We start from the raw sequence: 16,751 nt of genomic DNA, 5'->3' as shown, positions 1-16,751 counted from the left end.
AATTATTATTATATTGCCCACATCTCTTATGCTATACAATTTTTTTTTTTTGACTGTTTAATTTTACCCAAATGTGTGAAGACTATGAAGTAGACATCTATCTATTAAATTGCTCACTAATCTAAAAAAATTGCTCATTTAATGAAAGGAATTCGCAAATGCTGGTGTGAACACAGAAGTGCACACATCTGCATGTACATATATATCCATCCTCAATTATTGTTTTATACGTTTACATCATATTTTATATGATATTTATATTTATATGATTTTTATTTATATCTTTATATGGTTTATATGTATTTATAATAAAGGTATCATATTTATGAGTGTATAATCTTTACCTAAAATAGAGTCGGTTATTCTTAAAAAATATACATCTCTATCAAACTAAACAACAGAACTGTTTTTCAACATTTTGGCTTACGAGAAAAGGCCTATACTTCAGTTGACATATTTAATAAATTACCAAACCATTTAAAAGATCTTCCCACTACTTTATTTAAAATAAAATTAAAGGACTTTCATTTATGAAAAAAAATTTACTTTGTTAATGGATTTTTAAATACTATGTAAAAAATAAACAAACCTTTTCTGGATCTCTGTTCAATGTGTATAAATATAATCTCCAATAACTTTCATTATTACCTTATGAATTGTGGTTTATTTTGTAGTTATTTTTTATACTCAGCAACTTCACCAATTTACTTTAATATTGTCTTAAGGTAATTACATTTTAAATAATTAATATTGAATTTAAAAAAACTGAACATCTATTTTTTTTTTATTTTATAATTATGTATTTTGTGATAGTGCTCTGATCAAAATTTTACATGGTATCCCTTGCTCCAATCAGAAAAATGCTGAGGCAGTTCTTTTCTTTATTAGTGGAATATCATATATGCTAATTTCTGATCGGATCTGTACAATGTATTATTTATTATGTACCAAAATATTTATTTATAAAAAATTAATTTTAGGGATTGTCAACATATAAAGAAGCTTTTCAGAAAATTTCACTTTCTTAAAAAAAAAAAAAGAAAACATTTTTCACATAATGACATTTTTTTATTTATAACTTTTTTTAGAACCTCGGATAAACAAATCTGCTAAAATATACGAGATTTTTTTTTTAATAAATAAAATCTAGTACTAATTTTTGTTGGTATCAAAGGCAGCAAACTGGTGAAGTAGTAAATTCTACAGGCTATAGTAAAAGAGCCATGTACACAAATACACTTCCAGACAACAGTGGAAATATTTTATTAAACAAATTTTAGTTTTATTCGTTCCAGGCTATTTTGGTACATTACACAAATTATGAACTACAAGCAGAAAATACTCTAGAAAACTAACAATGATTATTAACACACTCATAAATAATGAATATGCAGGACTAGAAAATTATCTGTACATTTCATGCAACAAAGAAATAAAATAAAAGATATATAGGGATAAATACTTAAAAAAGTGTGATTTAAAAATTAATTAGAATGATAAATAAAGCAGACATAAATACTGTGGTTCATTAGTTCAGTACATTTTGAAATATCAAGATTATGAAATGAATTTTTTTAATCCAAGTGGTACACCTACTCAGAACACTGAACTGAACTGCATTCGGTAAACAATAAAAATAAGAACCAGTTTGGAATTCAATAACAGATGCTTTTCCATATAAGCAGTTTGGAATTCACTAACACATGCTGGGTAGTTAGCTGTATAAGTTATTACAAGATTGCATGTGATAAAAATAATAAAAAGAAGTACAAAAATAAAATTAATTCTCTTAGTACAGCAGTTATAAAATATGCTAAACAAATTATAGTGCATAAAAAGGCTAACAGTATGACAATGGATAAGTTCCTAATTTTCTTTTAATTTACAGATAACAAATAAGCTTATTTAAAATTTTAGGTGTGTATATATATATGTTCCACTCTGCCAACCTCTGTGTAAATAGATAATGTTCTACAACTCATCTGGAAGATTCTGGGTTACAAATTTCAGCAATGGTAAAATAAACTGGAATAATGCTTGTAATAAAATTTATAATGAATAAATAAGATTCAAACTCCATTCCTTACAATTTTATTGTTTCACAATATTACCTACCAGGATTACCTTGTGGAGTATCCTGAAAATTGATGATTTGAAGTAAAGATACAATGGCATGTAATGGTGTTATAAACTGTTTCCAATAGATCATAGGAATTAAAGATTATCAAATACACTTTCACTGCGTGATGTTCACATTATAATTCACTGCATGGTGTTAGCGTAATAATGGCAGTAGTTGCTGTGTACCATTTTTAGAATTAAAAAAAACTATTTAAATGACTTTCAGGTTTACTAGCAGTAAAAATTTACAGCCGTTTAATATTAATCCATTAAGCTGAACTATATGAGAATAGATAAAAATATTTCAGTAAATAAATCAAATAATAAATAATCCATTTAACATAAAGAAAGATCTAAAAATACTAACTGCAACGCATTTCATCTGATCCATCAGTACAGTCAAAGTGGCCATTACACACTAAATCCTTACTAATGCACTCTCCATTAGAACAAGTGGCTTCATGCAGATCACAAGCTTCAGGTGGACGAGTGACAGGTTGTGGATCTATAAAAAAAGTAATTAAATTGCAGTAAAAAGTAAAAGTAAACATATTTAGTACATATACCTCACTTGTAATGAACATTTAGACAAATATAATAAGATTATGTTTCTTTCATAAGAATACACCTTTTCAAGAGTATTACTGTCATATTCAACACATCATATACAAAAATATAATTTACAAGCTAAGATAGAATGCATAATTATACAACCTTTCATAAATTATACCTACAGAAGCAATAAAATTGTTGCTTTCATTTGCAAAATAAACAGTAAGACATTACTCTACCTACTTTACAATGATATAAACGATACAAAAACAAAGTGCATACTAAAACAAAGTTTTCAATTTTATTAACTTGAACAAGACTTACCAGGGCAGGCATAGAAGAGAACGGTAAGCATTACAAAGAAGAATAAAAGTTATTATCAATAATCAGAATATCTATTACAAATTCAATAATAGTAATGAATGTTATACTACATAATGGTTAAACACATTACACACTACTGGTTATTGAAACTTGGGAGAGGGATTAGAAGGCTTAGCTTTACTCAACACACATTGGATCAGACCAGCATGTACAAACTTGTTAGGTAATAAGGAAGAAGAGATCAATGACAAGGAAAGATGTGGATGGTGAGAAATAAGTCATTAGTTAGACTAGAGAAGTATTAGGTGTCCCAAATAAAAATGTGCACTAATGTTCACAAATATTTAATTTATTATAATCAAATAGTAATCAAAGAAATAGAAATAATAATTACTATGAATCTTACTAATGAATTTTTATTTATATAAGATGTCCAATAAGGCCACCATTTGCCACCAGGCGTACCTAAACATGTTCACATGTTTGAAAATATATGTTGAAGCACCAAAGGACTGATTGCTTACACATTTTGTTGTTATTTTTTGGTTCATATAGTATATAGTATCATTTTTGTAAACAGATCCTTTCATTGCTTCCCATAAATAAAAATCTGTGGCCAAATATGCTTTGGAATTAGCCTATCGCTTAAAAGTTTATGCAGCAAATTTACCGAAACATCAACGGTATATGCAGCTGCTCAATGTTCTTGAAAGTACTCTCCAACAATTCCTTCTTCATTTAGTCAGCTGATTGAAGGATTTCACTGCAATAAAATTCTGAGTTTAGTGTGCTGTGGACAAACTGAATAACTATCTGCTTATATAATACAGCATACTAAACTCCAATTTTTCTGTGCCGTAATGATTGTAACAAGATCTCATGAGGATTATTAGAAGACCACATCCAACTATTCTGGCTATTGACAATTTGATAAGGAAAACCATGATTCACCTGAAAACTTATTAATTACATCAAGAATTTATTCTCCTTTTTCATTAATAAAATCCAAAAATCAGCGGCAATATACATTTAGGAAAATCAGTATCGTGTAATTGATGTGCTGCAGTTATTTTGTAAGAGTGTAATTTTAAATGTTTATTCAATGTCCTGTACCTTTTGCTGAATGCATGTTCAATGCTCTGAACTTATTGATCAAGTTTAGCACCGCATTACGATGTGAAACACTGATGTCAGCAAACTACTTGTGAAACATTTCTTTCATGTATCACAACTCACCATCATAACAAAACACATTTTCAACCAAAAAAAAATAAACTTTAAATATTAAAACACAAAATATTATTAAAGCAGCTTCCACACTGGAAACAAAAGCCTCAGTGGTTATGGTAATAAAAATGTTATAATCAAGAACAAAACAAGGAAATTAGGTGTAAACAAAGTCTGTTGTTAGTTTCACTGTGAAAATATAAAAAAATATTAAATCTTATTTTAATGACCGAGATTCAACGTTTTTTTAAGTTAACAATTACAATTGGGATTCCCAATATACTTTTTCCCACAACCTATGTACATACTCATATTCATAAGTTTATTAAGCAACTAATGAAAAAAGATTATAAATACCTTTACTTAAAATTTATGCATTACAAATTCTTAAATTCATAAAATATACATTATAAGAATTAATACATGAATAATATATCAGAATTAAAAGTATCCAAAATTGATTTTCAGTCCATGTTAACTGCATGGTGATAAAAATAATATTTAAAAAAAAAGAGCAGAGGAAGAGCAATAAAAAAGTTCAGTCTTAAATCAATTTAACCACTATGAAAGAGATTTCAACTAAATGAGGTGAATCATACAGATTCATATGGTAGCTAAATTATCCTCTTTGTGATAAGCAGGAATCTTTTTTTATTTGAATGCATCGGGAGTCTGATATATAACTGGGTTCTTACTTAATTTTGTAAGTTTTTACACAGGCTATACAATATATCAAAATAATGGTCAGTTTTTAAATTGATTTTAAAAGTAGGAAGAGATTTTCAATTCAACCATATGTGCTTTTTTTAATTTGATTTTATTTTATATAAGTTTTTTGATGGTACTGTTGAAAAATTTTCCCATAAAACTAAAAGTGGAAGATTTTTCTTTAATGAAAAATTACGTTGTCTACATAGAGGATTTGAAAATATTTTTATTTTTTTATTATAATAACAATATTTATTATCAATTATCAGAATAATGATAATAGCATCCTGAGTTCTTTATATTCTTTTCCTTATTTTTATTAAGATGCAAGTTCCTCACAAAGGACTTTTGTCACAAGATCAATATTTTTCATAGACCTGTATTTTAAAAAAACCGACTTTTAAAATATAAAATCAATTTAAAAAATGTATTAAAAAGTAAAAAATAATAATTAATTCTTAAACTTTTTTTCATTTTCAAGCTGATGTCAAAGGATTAGTAATTTTGTTAATAAAATAGTTTTAATTTGGCATATATTTGGTGCATTGAATTACTTGAATTATTATTATTATTTATATATAAATAAATGAAATTCAACCTTACCCACAATTCGTTCGCATACTCTTAACTTATAATATAACCAAAACAAAATGGCCACTTCTGGACACTTTCCTTTAATCCACTCTTCTTTCGCTAGTTTGCACTTCCTGTTTATAGTATTTCTTAATTGTCTATAGTTCCTTTTACTTTCTTCATCACTAGCATTCTTATATTTTCTACATTCATCCATCAGCTGCAATATATCATCTGAAATCCAAGGTTTTCTACCAGTTCTCTTTATTCTACCTAAGTTCGCTTCTGTTGATTTAAGAATTTCCTTCTTAACATTCTCCCATTTTCCTTCTACATTTTCTACTTTATTTTTTTTACTCAGACCTCTTGCGATGTCCTCCTCAAAAATCTTTTTTACCTCCTCTTCCTCAAGCTTCTCTAAATTCCACCGATTCATCTGACACCTTTTCTTCAGGTTTTTAAACCCCGAATTATGGTCGCTATCACTATCTGCTCCAGGGTAAGTTTTGCAGTAGACGAGTTGATTTCTAAATCTTTGCTTAACTAAGATATAATCTATCTGATACCTTGCAGTATCGCCTGGCTTTTTCCAGGTGTATATTCTTCTATTATGATTTTTAAACTGCGTGTTAGCAGTTACTAAACTATACTTCGTGCAAAACTCTATAAGTCGGTCCCCTCTTTCATTCCTTTTGCCCAGCTCATATTCACCCACTATATTTCCTTCCTTGCCTTTTCCGATGCTTGCATTTCAATCTCCAACTATTATTAAATTTTCATCTCCTTTTATGTGTTTAATTGCTTCATCAATTTCTTTGTATACACAATCTACCTCATCATCATCATGGGCATATAGACATTAACAATCATTGGTTTAGGTTTCAATTTTATCCTTGTTACAATGATTCTATCGCTATGTATTTTGAAATACTCTACTCTCTTCCCTATCTTCTTGTTCATAACGAAAGCTACTCCTGCCTGCCCATTATTTGAAGCTGAGTTAATTATTTTAAAATCACCTGACCAAAAGTCGTTTTTCTCTTCCCACTGAACTTTGCTAATTCCTACTATATCTAAATTTATCCTATACACTTCCCTCTTTAAATTTTCTAACCTACCAACCTTTTATAATACTATTATAATAATAAATTAATCAATGAACAGACCAGATTCAAGGATGATATTTTATTTAAACAAATAATTTATAATTATCAACGTACCTAACTAAACTGTCTCTCTCCAACCACTAATATTCATAACAATTATGACCTTCTTACATAACAGACATGATTAACTTTATACTATGACAACCAGTTTTTGTGATTTTAACATTTTATAAATTTACAATCTACATAATTTAATTTTAATGATCTGAAATTGAAGAATAACCTTTCCTGAGGTAGTCAAATGATCGAAAGTGCTAAAAAAGAGAACGCCGACGGATTGTTGTTGGTAAGGTTGAATTTCATTTATTTATATATAAATAATATAATATTAATATTATATATAACATAACCAACTGTGCCATGCTTAAAAAACTTATTTTATATTATTGTTATTACTTTTATCTTGTGTTTTTTTAGTACAATTTGTTTTCTGTCAGTTTCATTTTTTAATTTCATAATTCATTTATTTTTTTCAAAGGAATTTGTTTTTTTTTAAATATTTTTCTTTCATTTTTGAGAATTTTTATGTAGTGAATTTGTATTGATAGCACTTGTATAAGTAAAAGTGATTTTTTTCAAATTTCTTCACAAAGTTCTAAAATGTATTAAAATTATTTTAACATGTTGTCTTCAGTAAAATTCTATCCTCTTTTTCTTTTCATCGAACTCAGATTTTTTTAATTTTCTATTTTTTAATCTTTTCTGAATTGATTTACTAATTACAATATTTTTTAGAATCACCATTAATAATCTGTAATCTTTTTGTCAATAATTTTAAAAATATCTTCTCCCAGTATTCCATTTTTGATAGTTCTGTATTTCTTTTTTTTATAAATTAAAATTATACTGTAGAAAAAACCTCAGAATAAAATATGATTGCCTTGAGTGCATAAATGCTTTTATCAATTTTGTTGTTCACTAAAGAGATATTTTCAAGATTATATCATTTCATAAAAAATAAAAATCTAAGAGATTAAAAATGAACTAACCCTTTTTTCATGTCACTGAAAATATATAAAGTTCAATGACTGTGAATAACAAACCCAATTTGTACAAATGACTTATTGCAAGGAACAATGTTGTCATACAAGTTTGCATGATTACTTTTTTTAGGGGGGTTGAAAGGAAGGATCGAATCAGTGTAAAAAATACTTTTAATTTTTTTTTTTCATTTACTAAAACCTTAATATTCATGAAAAAATTATTTCTATTGGTAAAAAAAAATCATTAAATAATAATAAGTGTATTTTATAATTAAATATGTTCCAAAAGACTGATTTAAGAACCAAATTAAAATAAAAGATTACATACTAGCAATGGTATAAATATATTTTTAAGTTTTAACAAATAGGTACCTGAATAATGAATTCCTACATCTATATATGAACGATATCCAAATTTGGATAGTTGAGTTTGTTTAGAATGAAGTGAAGCTTTTTCCAGTTTCTTCCTAGCTGCTTGCACAAATTTCATGTGATGAAATGAATATAATTAATTACACACAGATAAATTGTCTGTGCACAATTTATCCACACTTTTAGTGATTCATGACTTGTAATAAAAAATAAAATCATTTCACTACAAATATTTAAAAGTATGTCGCATCTAACATTATACGAGGTGTGGCTATTAAATAACAAGACTAATGCTGCTACAGAAGAACTGCGCATGCACCAAATTCATATGCCTAACAGTTGTGTAGTGTGAAGCCTTCTCTTTCGATTGTTGCCACTCTAGTTTCTGTAGACATATTGGTCGTTTGTATAATATTTTTTTTTGTTTTGAAATTATAAGTGTTTTATTAGAGCAAAGAATTGTCGTGAAATGTCATATGAAACTTGGAAAAACCGCTACTGAAACTTATCTTTTATTAAAAACAAAGTATATGGCAATAAATGGGCTGAGAAGACATTAAAGATGATGTTCATCCAGGTCACCCTTCCACGCCAAAAAAAGATAAAAATATTGAAAAAATTGGTAATCTGATCCAATTTGACTGTCAGTTAACTATTCTTGTCTTTATTCAAGGTCCTTCCTCAACTCCATGAAAAAATAAGAAAAAGCAACCCGAATTGTGGAAGAAAAAGTCATGGGTTCTTCATCAGGACAATGCACCAGCTCACACTGCATTGTCTGTCATGACATTTCTAGCCAAATATAACATCCCAGTGTTAGACAATCCGCCTTATTCGCCTGACTTGGCACTCTGTACCAAAGGTCAAATCTGCTTAAAAGGAACCAGATTTCAGATCGCTAAAGCTGTGAAAGAAAAAGCATCATGAAACAACTCACAGAAGAAGACTTCCAGCACTGTTTCAAACAATGGAAAATTTGCATGAAGCGTTGTAGGGAAGAGGGGTGTATATTGAAGGAGATAATAACTAAATATGTATAAATTTAAAATAAAAAAAATATTTTACGGCAATAGTCTCGCTATTTAATAGCTACACCTCATAATTGATTCTTCTAGACTTTTAATCTCTTAATGGAGTCTACCAAATGAAACATTTTAATAAGTTAAAAATAATAATACAATAAGCAGTTTATTATTAGTGGAAAATATGTAATTTATTGCTAGCAACAACACGGTAATAAATCATGTTTGCAAATTATGTGTTAGCGCAACTGAGATCAATCATGTCATTAATTTTTTAATGATAGTAGAAAAGTTTTAGACCAAAGCTCTGATCTTAACTGACTTCAAAACAAAATTCCCAATTCAACTCATGTAAACAGTTTTTATTTAATCTAACTCTCACTTTTTCACCAAACGGACTGATTTTCACAATTCTTTTTTTTAATTTGCAGAAATCCCCAGCAAATAAATTTTCTATATTAATTTTCTCTAAGTTTTGTACTGAATACTTTTTTTTAATAAAATTTATGTTTAAGATCTTTTAATGAAAAATTACATTGTCTATGTTGCTGAATTGAAGATTTTTCATTTTCTGTCTTCAACATTGTTTAGCAAGTTGCTTGATTTCTACTGTAAAATAATATGTAGCCTGATGTCATTCTGATATTAATAACATTTTTTTAAATATTTTCACAAATATACAAGAAAATTAGTCTTATAATTTGAAGTTAAAATACCAGATATACAAAAAAGTTTATAGAGGTTTTAATTTATTACAGTATATCTAATGAGGTGTTCCATGTTGATTTAAGGCTAAAATCAAAGAACACAAAGGACAGTTTTAGTTGCCCACCTGGCCATAGATTGATTCCCTATCTTTCCACTTAATAGCACCACTAGGAAGAATGGGGTCTCCTGAACAGTAAACCTTTTGTGTTTTGCAGTTTGCTGTATGTTAATCTACATTTCAATGCGCATTCAACAGAAAGTTTAATTGTGATCCTCGAATAGAGTATGGTAGAGTTGGTAGTATGGTTGTACAAAGAGTACAATTTGCTGTAAAGCAGATGCTAATTTTATTATTTTAATTGATATATACTGTGATATATCTTTGTTTATTAAAAGAAATATATCATGTCTGGACGATGTTAATGCAGAAGTGTTTTTCGCCCAGAAAAAAAGGACAACCAAAGATGTCTCAAGAAAATGTCAGTCAGGGAGAGTTTCATGAATAGCTCTAAAAAATTTGTTAGGAAGGCTAGCCACAAACTAGCATTGCCAGTGATGGTAGTGTTTTTAGGAAATGCTTAAATATGCAACTCATACCTTTATGGATGCATGTGTATATAATATAGGTTTATAGCTGTTACAGACTTTGACGCCTATCGACTAAACTGTGCAAGCACCTTGCAATCAAATAGTTGCAGCATGAAGATGATGACTTTTTTGATTGTATTGTGTTAAGTTATGAGTCAATATTTCATCTTAATGATAAATTTAACACACATATTGTCTGTATCAGGGGTCAGAAAATTCCCAGGAACTTTTACGGCAAGTTTACAGTTCTTTTTTGCTGAAGCAAGCATAACAGGAGTTGCTTGTTTGGATATGTTGCCTGCAAGGCTCTTTCCTCAACTGTAAAATGGACCAGAGAATTTTATTTGGAAATAAGATGGTGTGCCTCTTCATTGGCATAACTTTGTACAGGATCTCTTGAATGATTTTTCTTCAACCACTGCATCAGTTGGCCTAGCCCTGATGATAGAATTTGTTTACGGTGGCCTCAAAGGTCATCCGATCTGATCCCATGTGATTTTTTCCTTTGGGGTTTTATAAAAGATCTTGTGTTTGTGCCTCCACTACCTAATGTTCTACCTGATTTGAAGCACAGGATTAAAGCAGCTGTCGCTTTCATACTGTAGCTGATTAAAGTATGGGACAAATTCTCCAATCGATTGGATGTGTGCCCATAACATGTGCTCACATTGAACTTGTAGGGAAAACTATGAGAGTGTTACTCTTTCATTTTATTTGTAATTCATTGTTGTATGTCAAAGCTAACAGATATTAAATAGCTTTAAAATCCTGATATTCTTTTTTGTACATGCTAGACTTTTAAAAGGCTAGGATGTACAAAAAAATTTCTTTTAATATTAGCCTTTTCTCACAAACTAGAAACCTTTACCTCATGCTTAATAACTCTATGCCATTTCTTTTCTTATTTTTATTAAGGTACAGGACTCCTGTGATAATCACTCTTGCAATTGCATATCTTGTGATTGACTTTTTTTATAAGGGCAGCACTTTAATGTAACCAATTCATGAATTTAATGAAAAACAAAAACATGAAATATAATAATTACAGAAAAAAGTAAAACCTAAAAATAAAAAAAAATATACTATCTCAATTTTTTAAAGTTCAACTTTCTGTCGAATTAAGTCTTAATAAGTTATTGATGTTTTTAAATTGGTGCCAACTTAATAAATTCAAAATTTAAAGAACTGAAAAAGTTTAATTTCTTATGTTTATTATTCATTTTTAATTCTGTTTTATAATTTATTTTAAAATTAATTTATTAATGCAGTGCAATCGTTACAGTTAGCAGTTTGTTTTTTTTTTTTATGTGACCACCTGAATAACTTTGTTTGAACTGTATTGTGTAATTATTATAAAATAATTTGGTGACATTTGGAAATTGAAATTAAACTATGATTATATAAGTAACAAGTATAATCAATTTTGCACATTGTGGTGAAAAATGCTGCATAGTTAACCCAGATTTGAACTCTCAGCTCTATTCGCTGAAAATGAGTACAATTGGTCTTTGTAGTTAAAGAGGTTAATGCAAGTCTGAATATACAATGTTATAAGTCTACATACACAAAGATATGTGCTAAACAAAGTAAATTCACAAATAAATAACTTTTTTAAATTTATTAATAACAAAAATACTAATAAAAAATAGCAACAACTGATACAGCTAAGGAAATGATAAACATAACTGAAAAAAATAATTACTAGACTAACAATCAGATGATGTCCATTTTTTGAGACTAAAAAATCCCCATTCTGCATTTTATACGACTGTAGTGTTTAAAATGCTTATTCAACAAGTTAAATTATGTATGGCCCAGCCACAGTACACTTCATAAGCAATCTTCCTTACAATGTGAAATTTATTAGATATAATTTAGAAAATTATTAAGTTTTATGAATTAACAATAGGTAAATGAATGAAAACCTCATAACCAACACACCAGTCAGACCGCCCATACCACACAGACTGCCCTTAATTATGCTTTCTATAAATTTAATGACAACTTGACTAGGACTACCATACTTGTTAGTTTAATATACATATGTTTACTGTGAAATAAAGTAGTTTTAATGTCTTCATCTAATAAACTGCAATCCAAAAATCTTACACTTGCAGCTTAATTTTAACTTCTAAGAAAAATTGAATCAAACACCACAAAAATGAGAATTTTTTTTATTTAAGAAAGTTATAATTAAGATTTGGTTTATTGTAACTAATGTTTTTACACGGAAAAATATAGCTAATATATGAAGCAACCATGAGTCTAAGTCCAAATCTTCATTTTCATGAATTATAGTTAAATCTAAATCTACATTACTCATTCACCATAAGTGTTGAATTCATACTATTTCTTCTCTATGAGTAGGATGAAACAAATAAAAATCAATTTTCCAGAAAAAATTAAACTGCATCTTTTTATAAACTTTGATTCTACTCTACCTAACACATTTCAAGAATACAACCTCTTAACTTATGGAGTTGCAAAATCAGGATTAAATTTCAACTGTCTAAGTTAGCGATAAGAAATCAACAAAGCAAAGGTAGAACAAGTTTAATAATGTAGTAATGAATTTATCAGCCATACAAGTTGATAGAATCATAATAATTTCATTTAAAAATTGAAATAAATAACCTAAGTTATATATTTCTATGAAATAGCTTAATTTATATTTTTCAATAAACTTTCTAAGGTGCAACTAATATAAAATTATTCAAAAAAGAAAAAGTAATTGTACAAAAGTTCATCTACCATTAAAAAAGATTTAAGAAGCAAATTAAAAGGATAAAATATATTTTTAATTTTTCATCAGACTTACACGGTTCAACGTTCAAATGCACTGATACTCTTGAGCCAGGTGAAGAAGGAAAACCAACAGCTTCACATATATAAGTACCCTTATGAGATAGCTAGAAAAAAAATGTTATCAAAAAATTATAAGACATTTAAGTAAAATTACAATTTTTCAAGATTACACAAAAAAAGCACAGCAAATACAAAAACTAACACTTTCACTTCTTTGAGGATGATCAAAACTAGTAACGGTGATAATAGTTTGAGTGAAATTTTAAAAGCTTCTTTGATATTGGTTCACCTTGATTCAAGTGAAAACCTAGGGCTTTAGGGACATTAACAATCTCTGTTAATGTACTAACAAGTACATATAGTAGTTCTGTCAGCCTCTGGCTGCATAGGCATAGAATTGATGTTAACAACAGCAACAGCCAGAAAGTCAGAATACAGTACCAAGACATCCACAACTGTAAATAATTTTAACTATAATAAAAAGATATGGTGTTACAAACACTTTTCATTATTATCTATTCTAATGACATACACATAATAAATAAATTTTTCTGAATATTATAGAAAAAAAATAACATTTTGTTGAAATAAGGAATAATAAACAATGAGAGATTTCTATTTATTTATCATTTTATGATTAATACAGAAAGAAAAAAGTAAAAACATGTTCAGGATAAAAATTAGTAACTAATTGCATACCTACACCATATCACACTTTGTTTAAATTAAATAACTACCTAACAGGAGTACATTTTGAATTCATTTTACTGAAATAAATCACTGAAGTAAATGCTTCAGTGGAGAAGACTTGCATTTAGTAATTACGAGTACATAAGATCAAGTCTTTACTCTGGAAAGTGTTGCTATTTTACATTAACATTAAAAACCATGTTAAAGATATGTACAATTTTTATACAAATAAAAAAAAATGTTTTAAAATATCAGTATTTACCTGGATATTGGGCATTTCTAATCTTCCATTAATGTTACGGGAACCAGGTGGTAAAGGAAGTCCATTTCCTCTGACCCAATGAACACGTGCTCTAAGAGGTCCTTCATCACGACACTGGATCACTACCTCTCGACCTATTAATAGATAAAATTGTTTTAATGCACTTTTGTTTTAAACAAACATAAAAAAATTGTTAAAATTCATGAAAGTATAATAAAATTAATAACAGGCAAGATATTTAAAGCTAATAATTTTAATTAATGTCTTACAAAGTTAATTATAAATATTTATTTATTTAGATAAATACTTTGTTATAAATATAGTATACACAAACAATAGGTTTGTTAACTGACTTTACTTTACTAGGACGGAAGGTGGTTAGTTGAACAAGGTAACATTTTCCTATGAATGACTCTTATAATAGTAAATAAGTTTTAAAAAAATATTAAAATGATGATATCAGTTTAAGGCACTACATTTTAAATAACATTACATTTAATATATAACAAATTAATTTATACAAGTTATAATTAACAAGTTAGTAGTTATTAACAATCATGAAAAAATATATTTTATTAGTGCTTTCAATTATATTGTTTGTTCTTGAAAATTTAATTTTTAAAAGAAAGCATTATTTATTTATCATTTAAACTGTTTCTATAATCTATCATGTTTTGATCACACATTCAATCACAAACAGTAAATATATTTACTAAAAGTAATCAATATTACAGATTTTAGTAAATTTCCATTTATTTTGAAAAAAAAAGTGTGACATTCGTTTTGCCCGGACATAATTGAATTGTTGCACAGTTCCTTTAATTTTTGCAATCCATTAGGCTGTTATTCCACATAACACATCACATGTCAAAACTGTCTCACTTCTATATACTCTAGTTCAGTTTTCCATGTTACTTCTTCACATTCTCCTTCACTCCTTCATTTCTCATTATCTGATTTGCTCTTTTCATAGTTTCAATAATTTCTTCAACATACATAATCACATATTGTAACAGCTCATTAATACACAACGCTTATTTGCATCATCTACATTTTCAGGAACCAGGTGGTAAAGGAAGTCCATTTCCTCTAACCCGATGGACACGTGCTCAAAGAAGTCCATCACAGACTCTGGATCACTTGCTCTCAACCTGACAAAAACTAACACTTTCAATTTTTTGAGCGCGATCAAAAACTAGTAACAATAATACAGTTTGAGTGATATTTTAAAGGCTTCTTCGATATTGGTTCACCTTTATTCAACTGAAAACCTAGGGCTATTAGGGACATTAACATTCCCCATTAATATTTCATCATCAGTGTCTTTAAAAGATTTAGCCAATCTGTATTAATCAAATTTCTTCATTAATTGTATTTCAAGAATAAACCATAACACTGCTGCATTTTTTTCCAACACTTAATTTTTTAAGTTAAAATTTAATTTCACTGAAATGTATGCAAAATTTAACATTTTCAACATTTGATTATTAATTATTCATTCTCTAGTTTAATTATATTTTGAAACCATACTAATGACTGAGCAATTTATTACAATGATTAATTGCTCTGGTACTATCTTTATGATGTATTATGTTCATCTTTCAGCTATATATGGTTATCCTCCTTAATGATAACTATTTGTATCATTGTGAAGTTATTGTTGTTAATGATATCACCATTGTAGTAAGTAAGAATTTGTTGTTGGGGATATTATTTAAGACGGGAAGACTTATATCTGGATGATAATGTGATTTAAAGTGCATTTATATCTGAACTGTGTCTGTCTGTTAATTATTATTAATATATGTTAATATATCTTAAACCATTAAGAGCCTGTATTACAATTTCTCCTTTTGTAAATTTATTGATTAGGGTTACTATACTATATTATTATAATTATTATTAGGGTTACTATATTGAATATAATATTAAAGTTACTCTTCTTAAAATATAGTACTTATTTTGTAACATAGCTTAACTATTGTATGAAAAGAAACAGAAACATACCCTTGTAAGAGAAAGTTATAAAGAAAGAAACACTGGTTATATGGTATCTTATCAAGTAAAAATTTTAAAAAAACATTCATTTTTTTTTTTTAACTAGCCACCTGGGCCGGCCGCCGGCACGCAGCTAGCCCTTCAGGAAGGGAAAGGGTTATATTTTTATTGTTAAAGTCAACTGGGCCAGTTTTGCCATCCTGGCAGCAGTCTTTTCATAGAGTAAATGATTTACATATTGAAGGAAAAATTTAAACCACAATTTCTGTAAGATTTTTTTACTGATATTCTATCTGTTAGCCGTGAATATAATCAAAACTTATTTTGACTTTTATACATGTTACCAGCACACCATGTGAATGTTGGATGTTGGTGAACAATGAAAATAAAGTACGTATAATAAACAATTATAAAATACAATATAGTAAAATCAAGTAAAATATATTATATTGCAATACATTAAAGTAGAAAAAAATAAAAACATTATTATCCCACGTAATTAATTAGGTAGTTTGTAAAAAACTACGTTGTAGGTCTGGCAATTCTCAGCTTGAATGAATAAATTTCTTGGTGAACCAACTCTTGAGCATGCCACAAATAACTGACCATGACCAAAACAACTATTTTCAAACAGTAATCCAGCAGCGTTTAG

At 28.1% G+C, this 16,751-nt stretch overlaps 1 protein-coding gene across 15 annotated transcripts in view; it reads right to left on the bottom strand.

The window, feature by feature from the left end:
- trol (terribly reduced optic lobes) overlaps positions 1-16,751 on the bottom strand; it is a 1,106,314-nt gene that overhangs the window by 237,447 nt on the left and 852,116 nt on the right. For all 15 annotated transcript variants that reach the window (XM_075355875.1, XM_075355878.1, XM_075355883.1 and 12 more), the window contains 3 exons: positions 14,102-14,235; positions 13,163-13,253; positions 2,489-2,626 (listed from right to left, as the gene is read on the bottom strand). In XM_075355875.1, coding sequence (XP_075211990.1) covers positions 2,489-2,626; positions 13,163-13,253; positions 14,102-14,235 — 363 coding nt within the window. The remainder of the gene's footprint in view (positions 1-2,488; positions 2,627-13,162; positions 13,254-14,101; positions 14,236-16,751) is intronic.

This window comes from Lycorma delicatula, chromosome 2 (genome assembly GCF_047948215.1).
Source record: "Lycorma delicatula isolate Av1 chromosome 2, ASM4794821v1, whole genome shotgun sequence".
Taxonomy (NCBI): domain Eukaryota; kingdom Metazoa; phylum Arthropoda; class Insecta; order Hemiptera; family Fulgoridae; genus Lycorma; species Lycorma delicatula.
The sequence above is the reverse complement of the archived record's forward strand: the minus strand, read 5'-3'. Positions and strand labels throughout refer to the sequence as shown.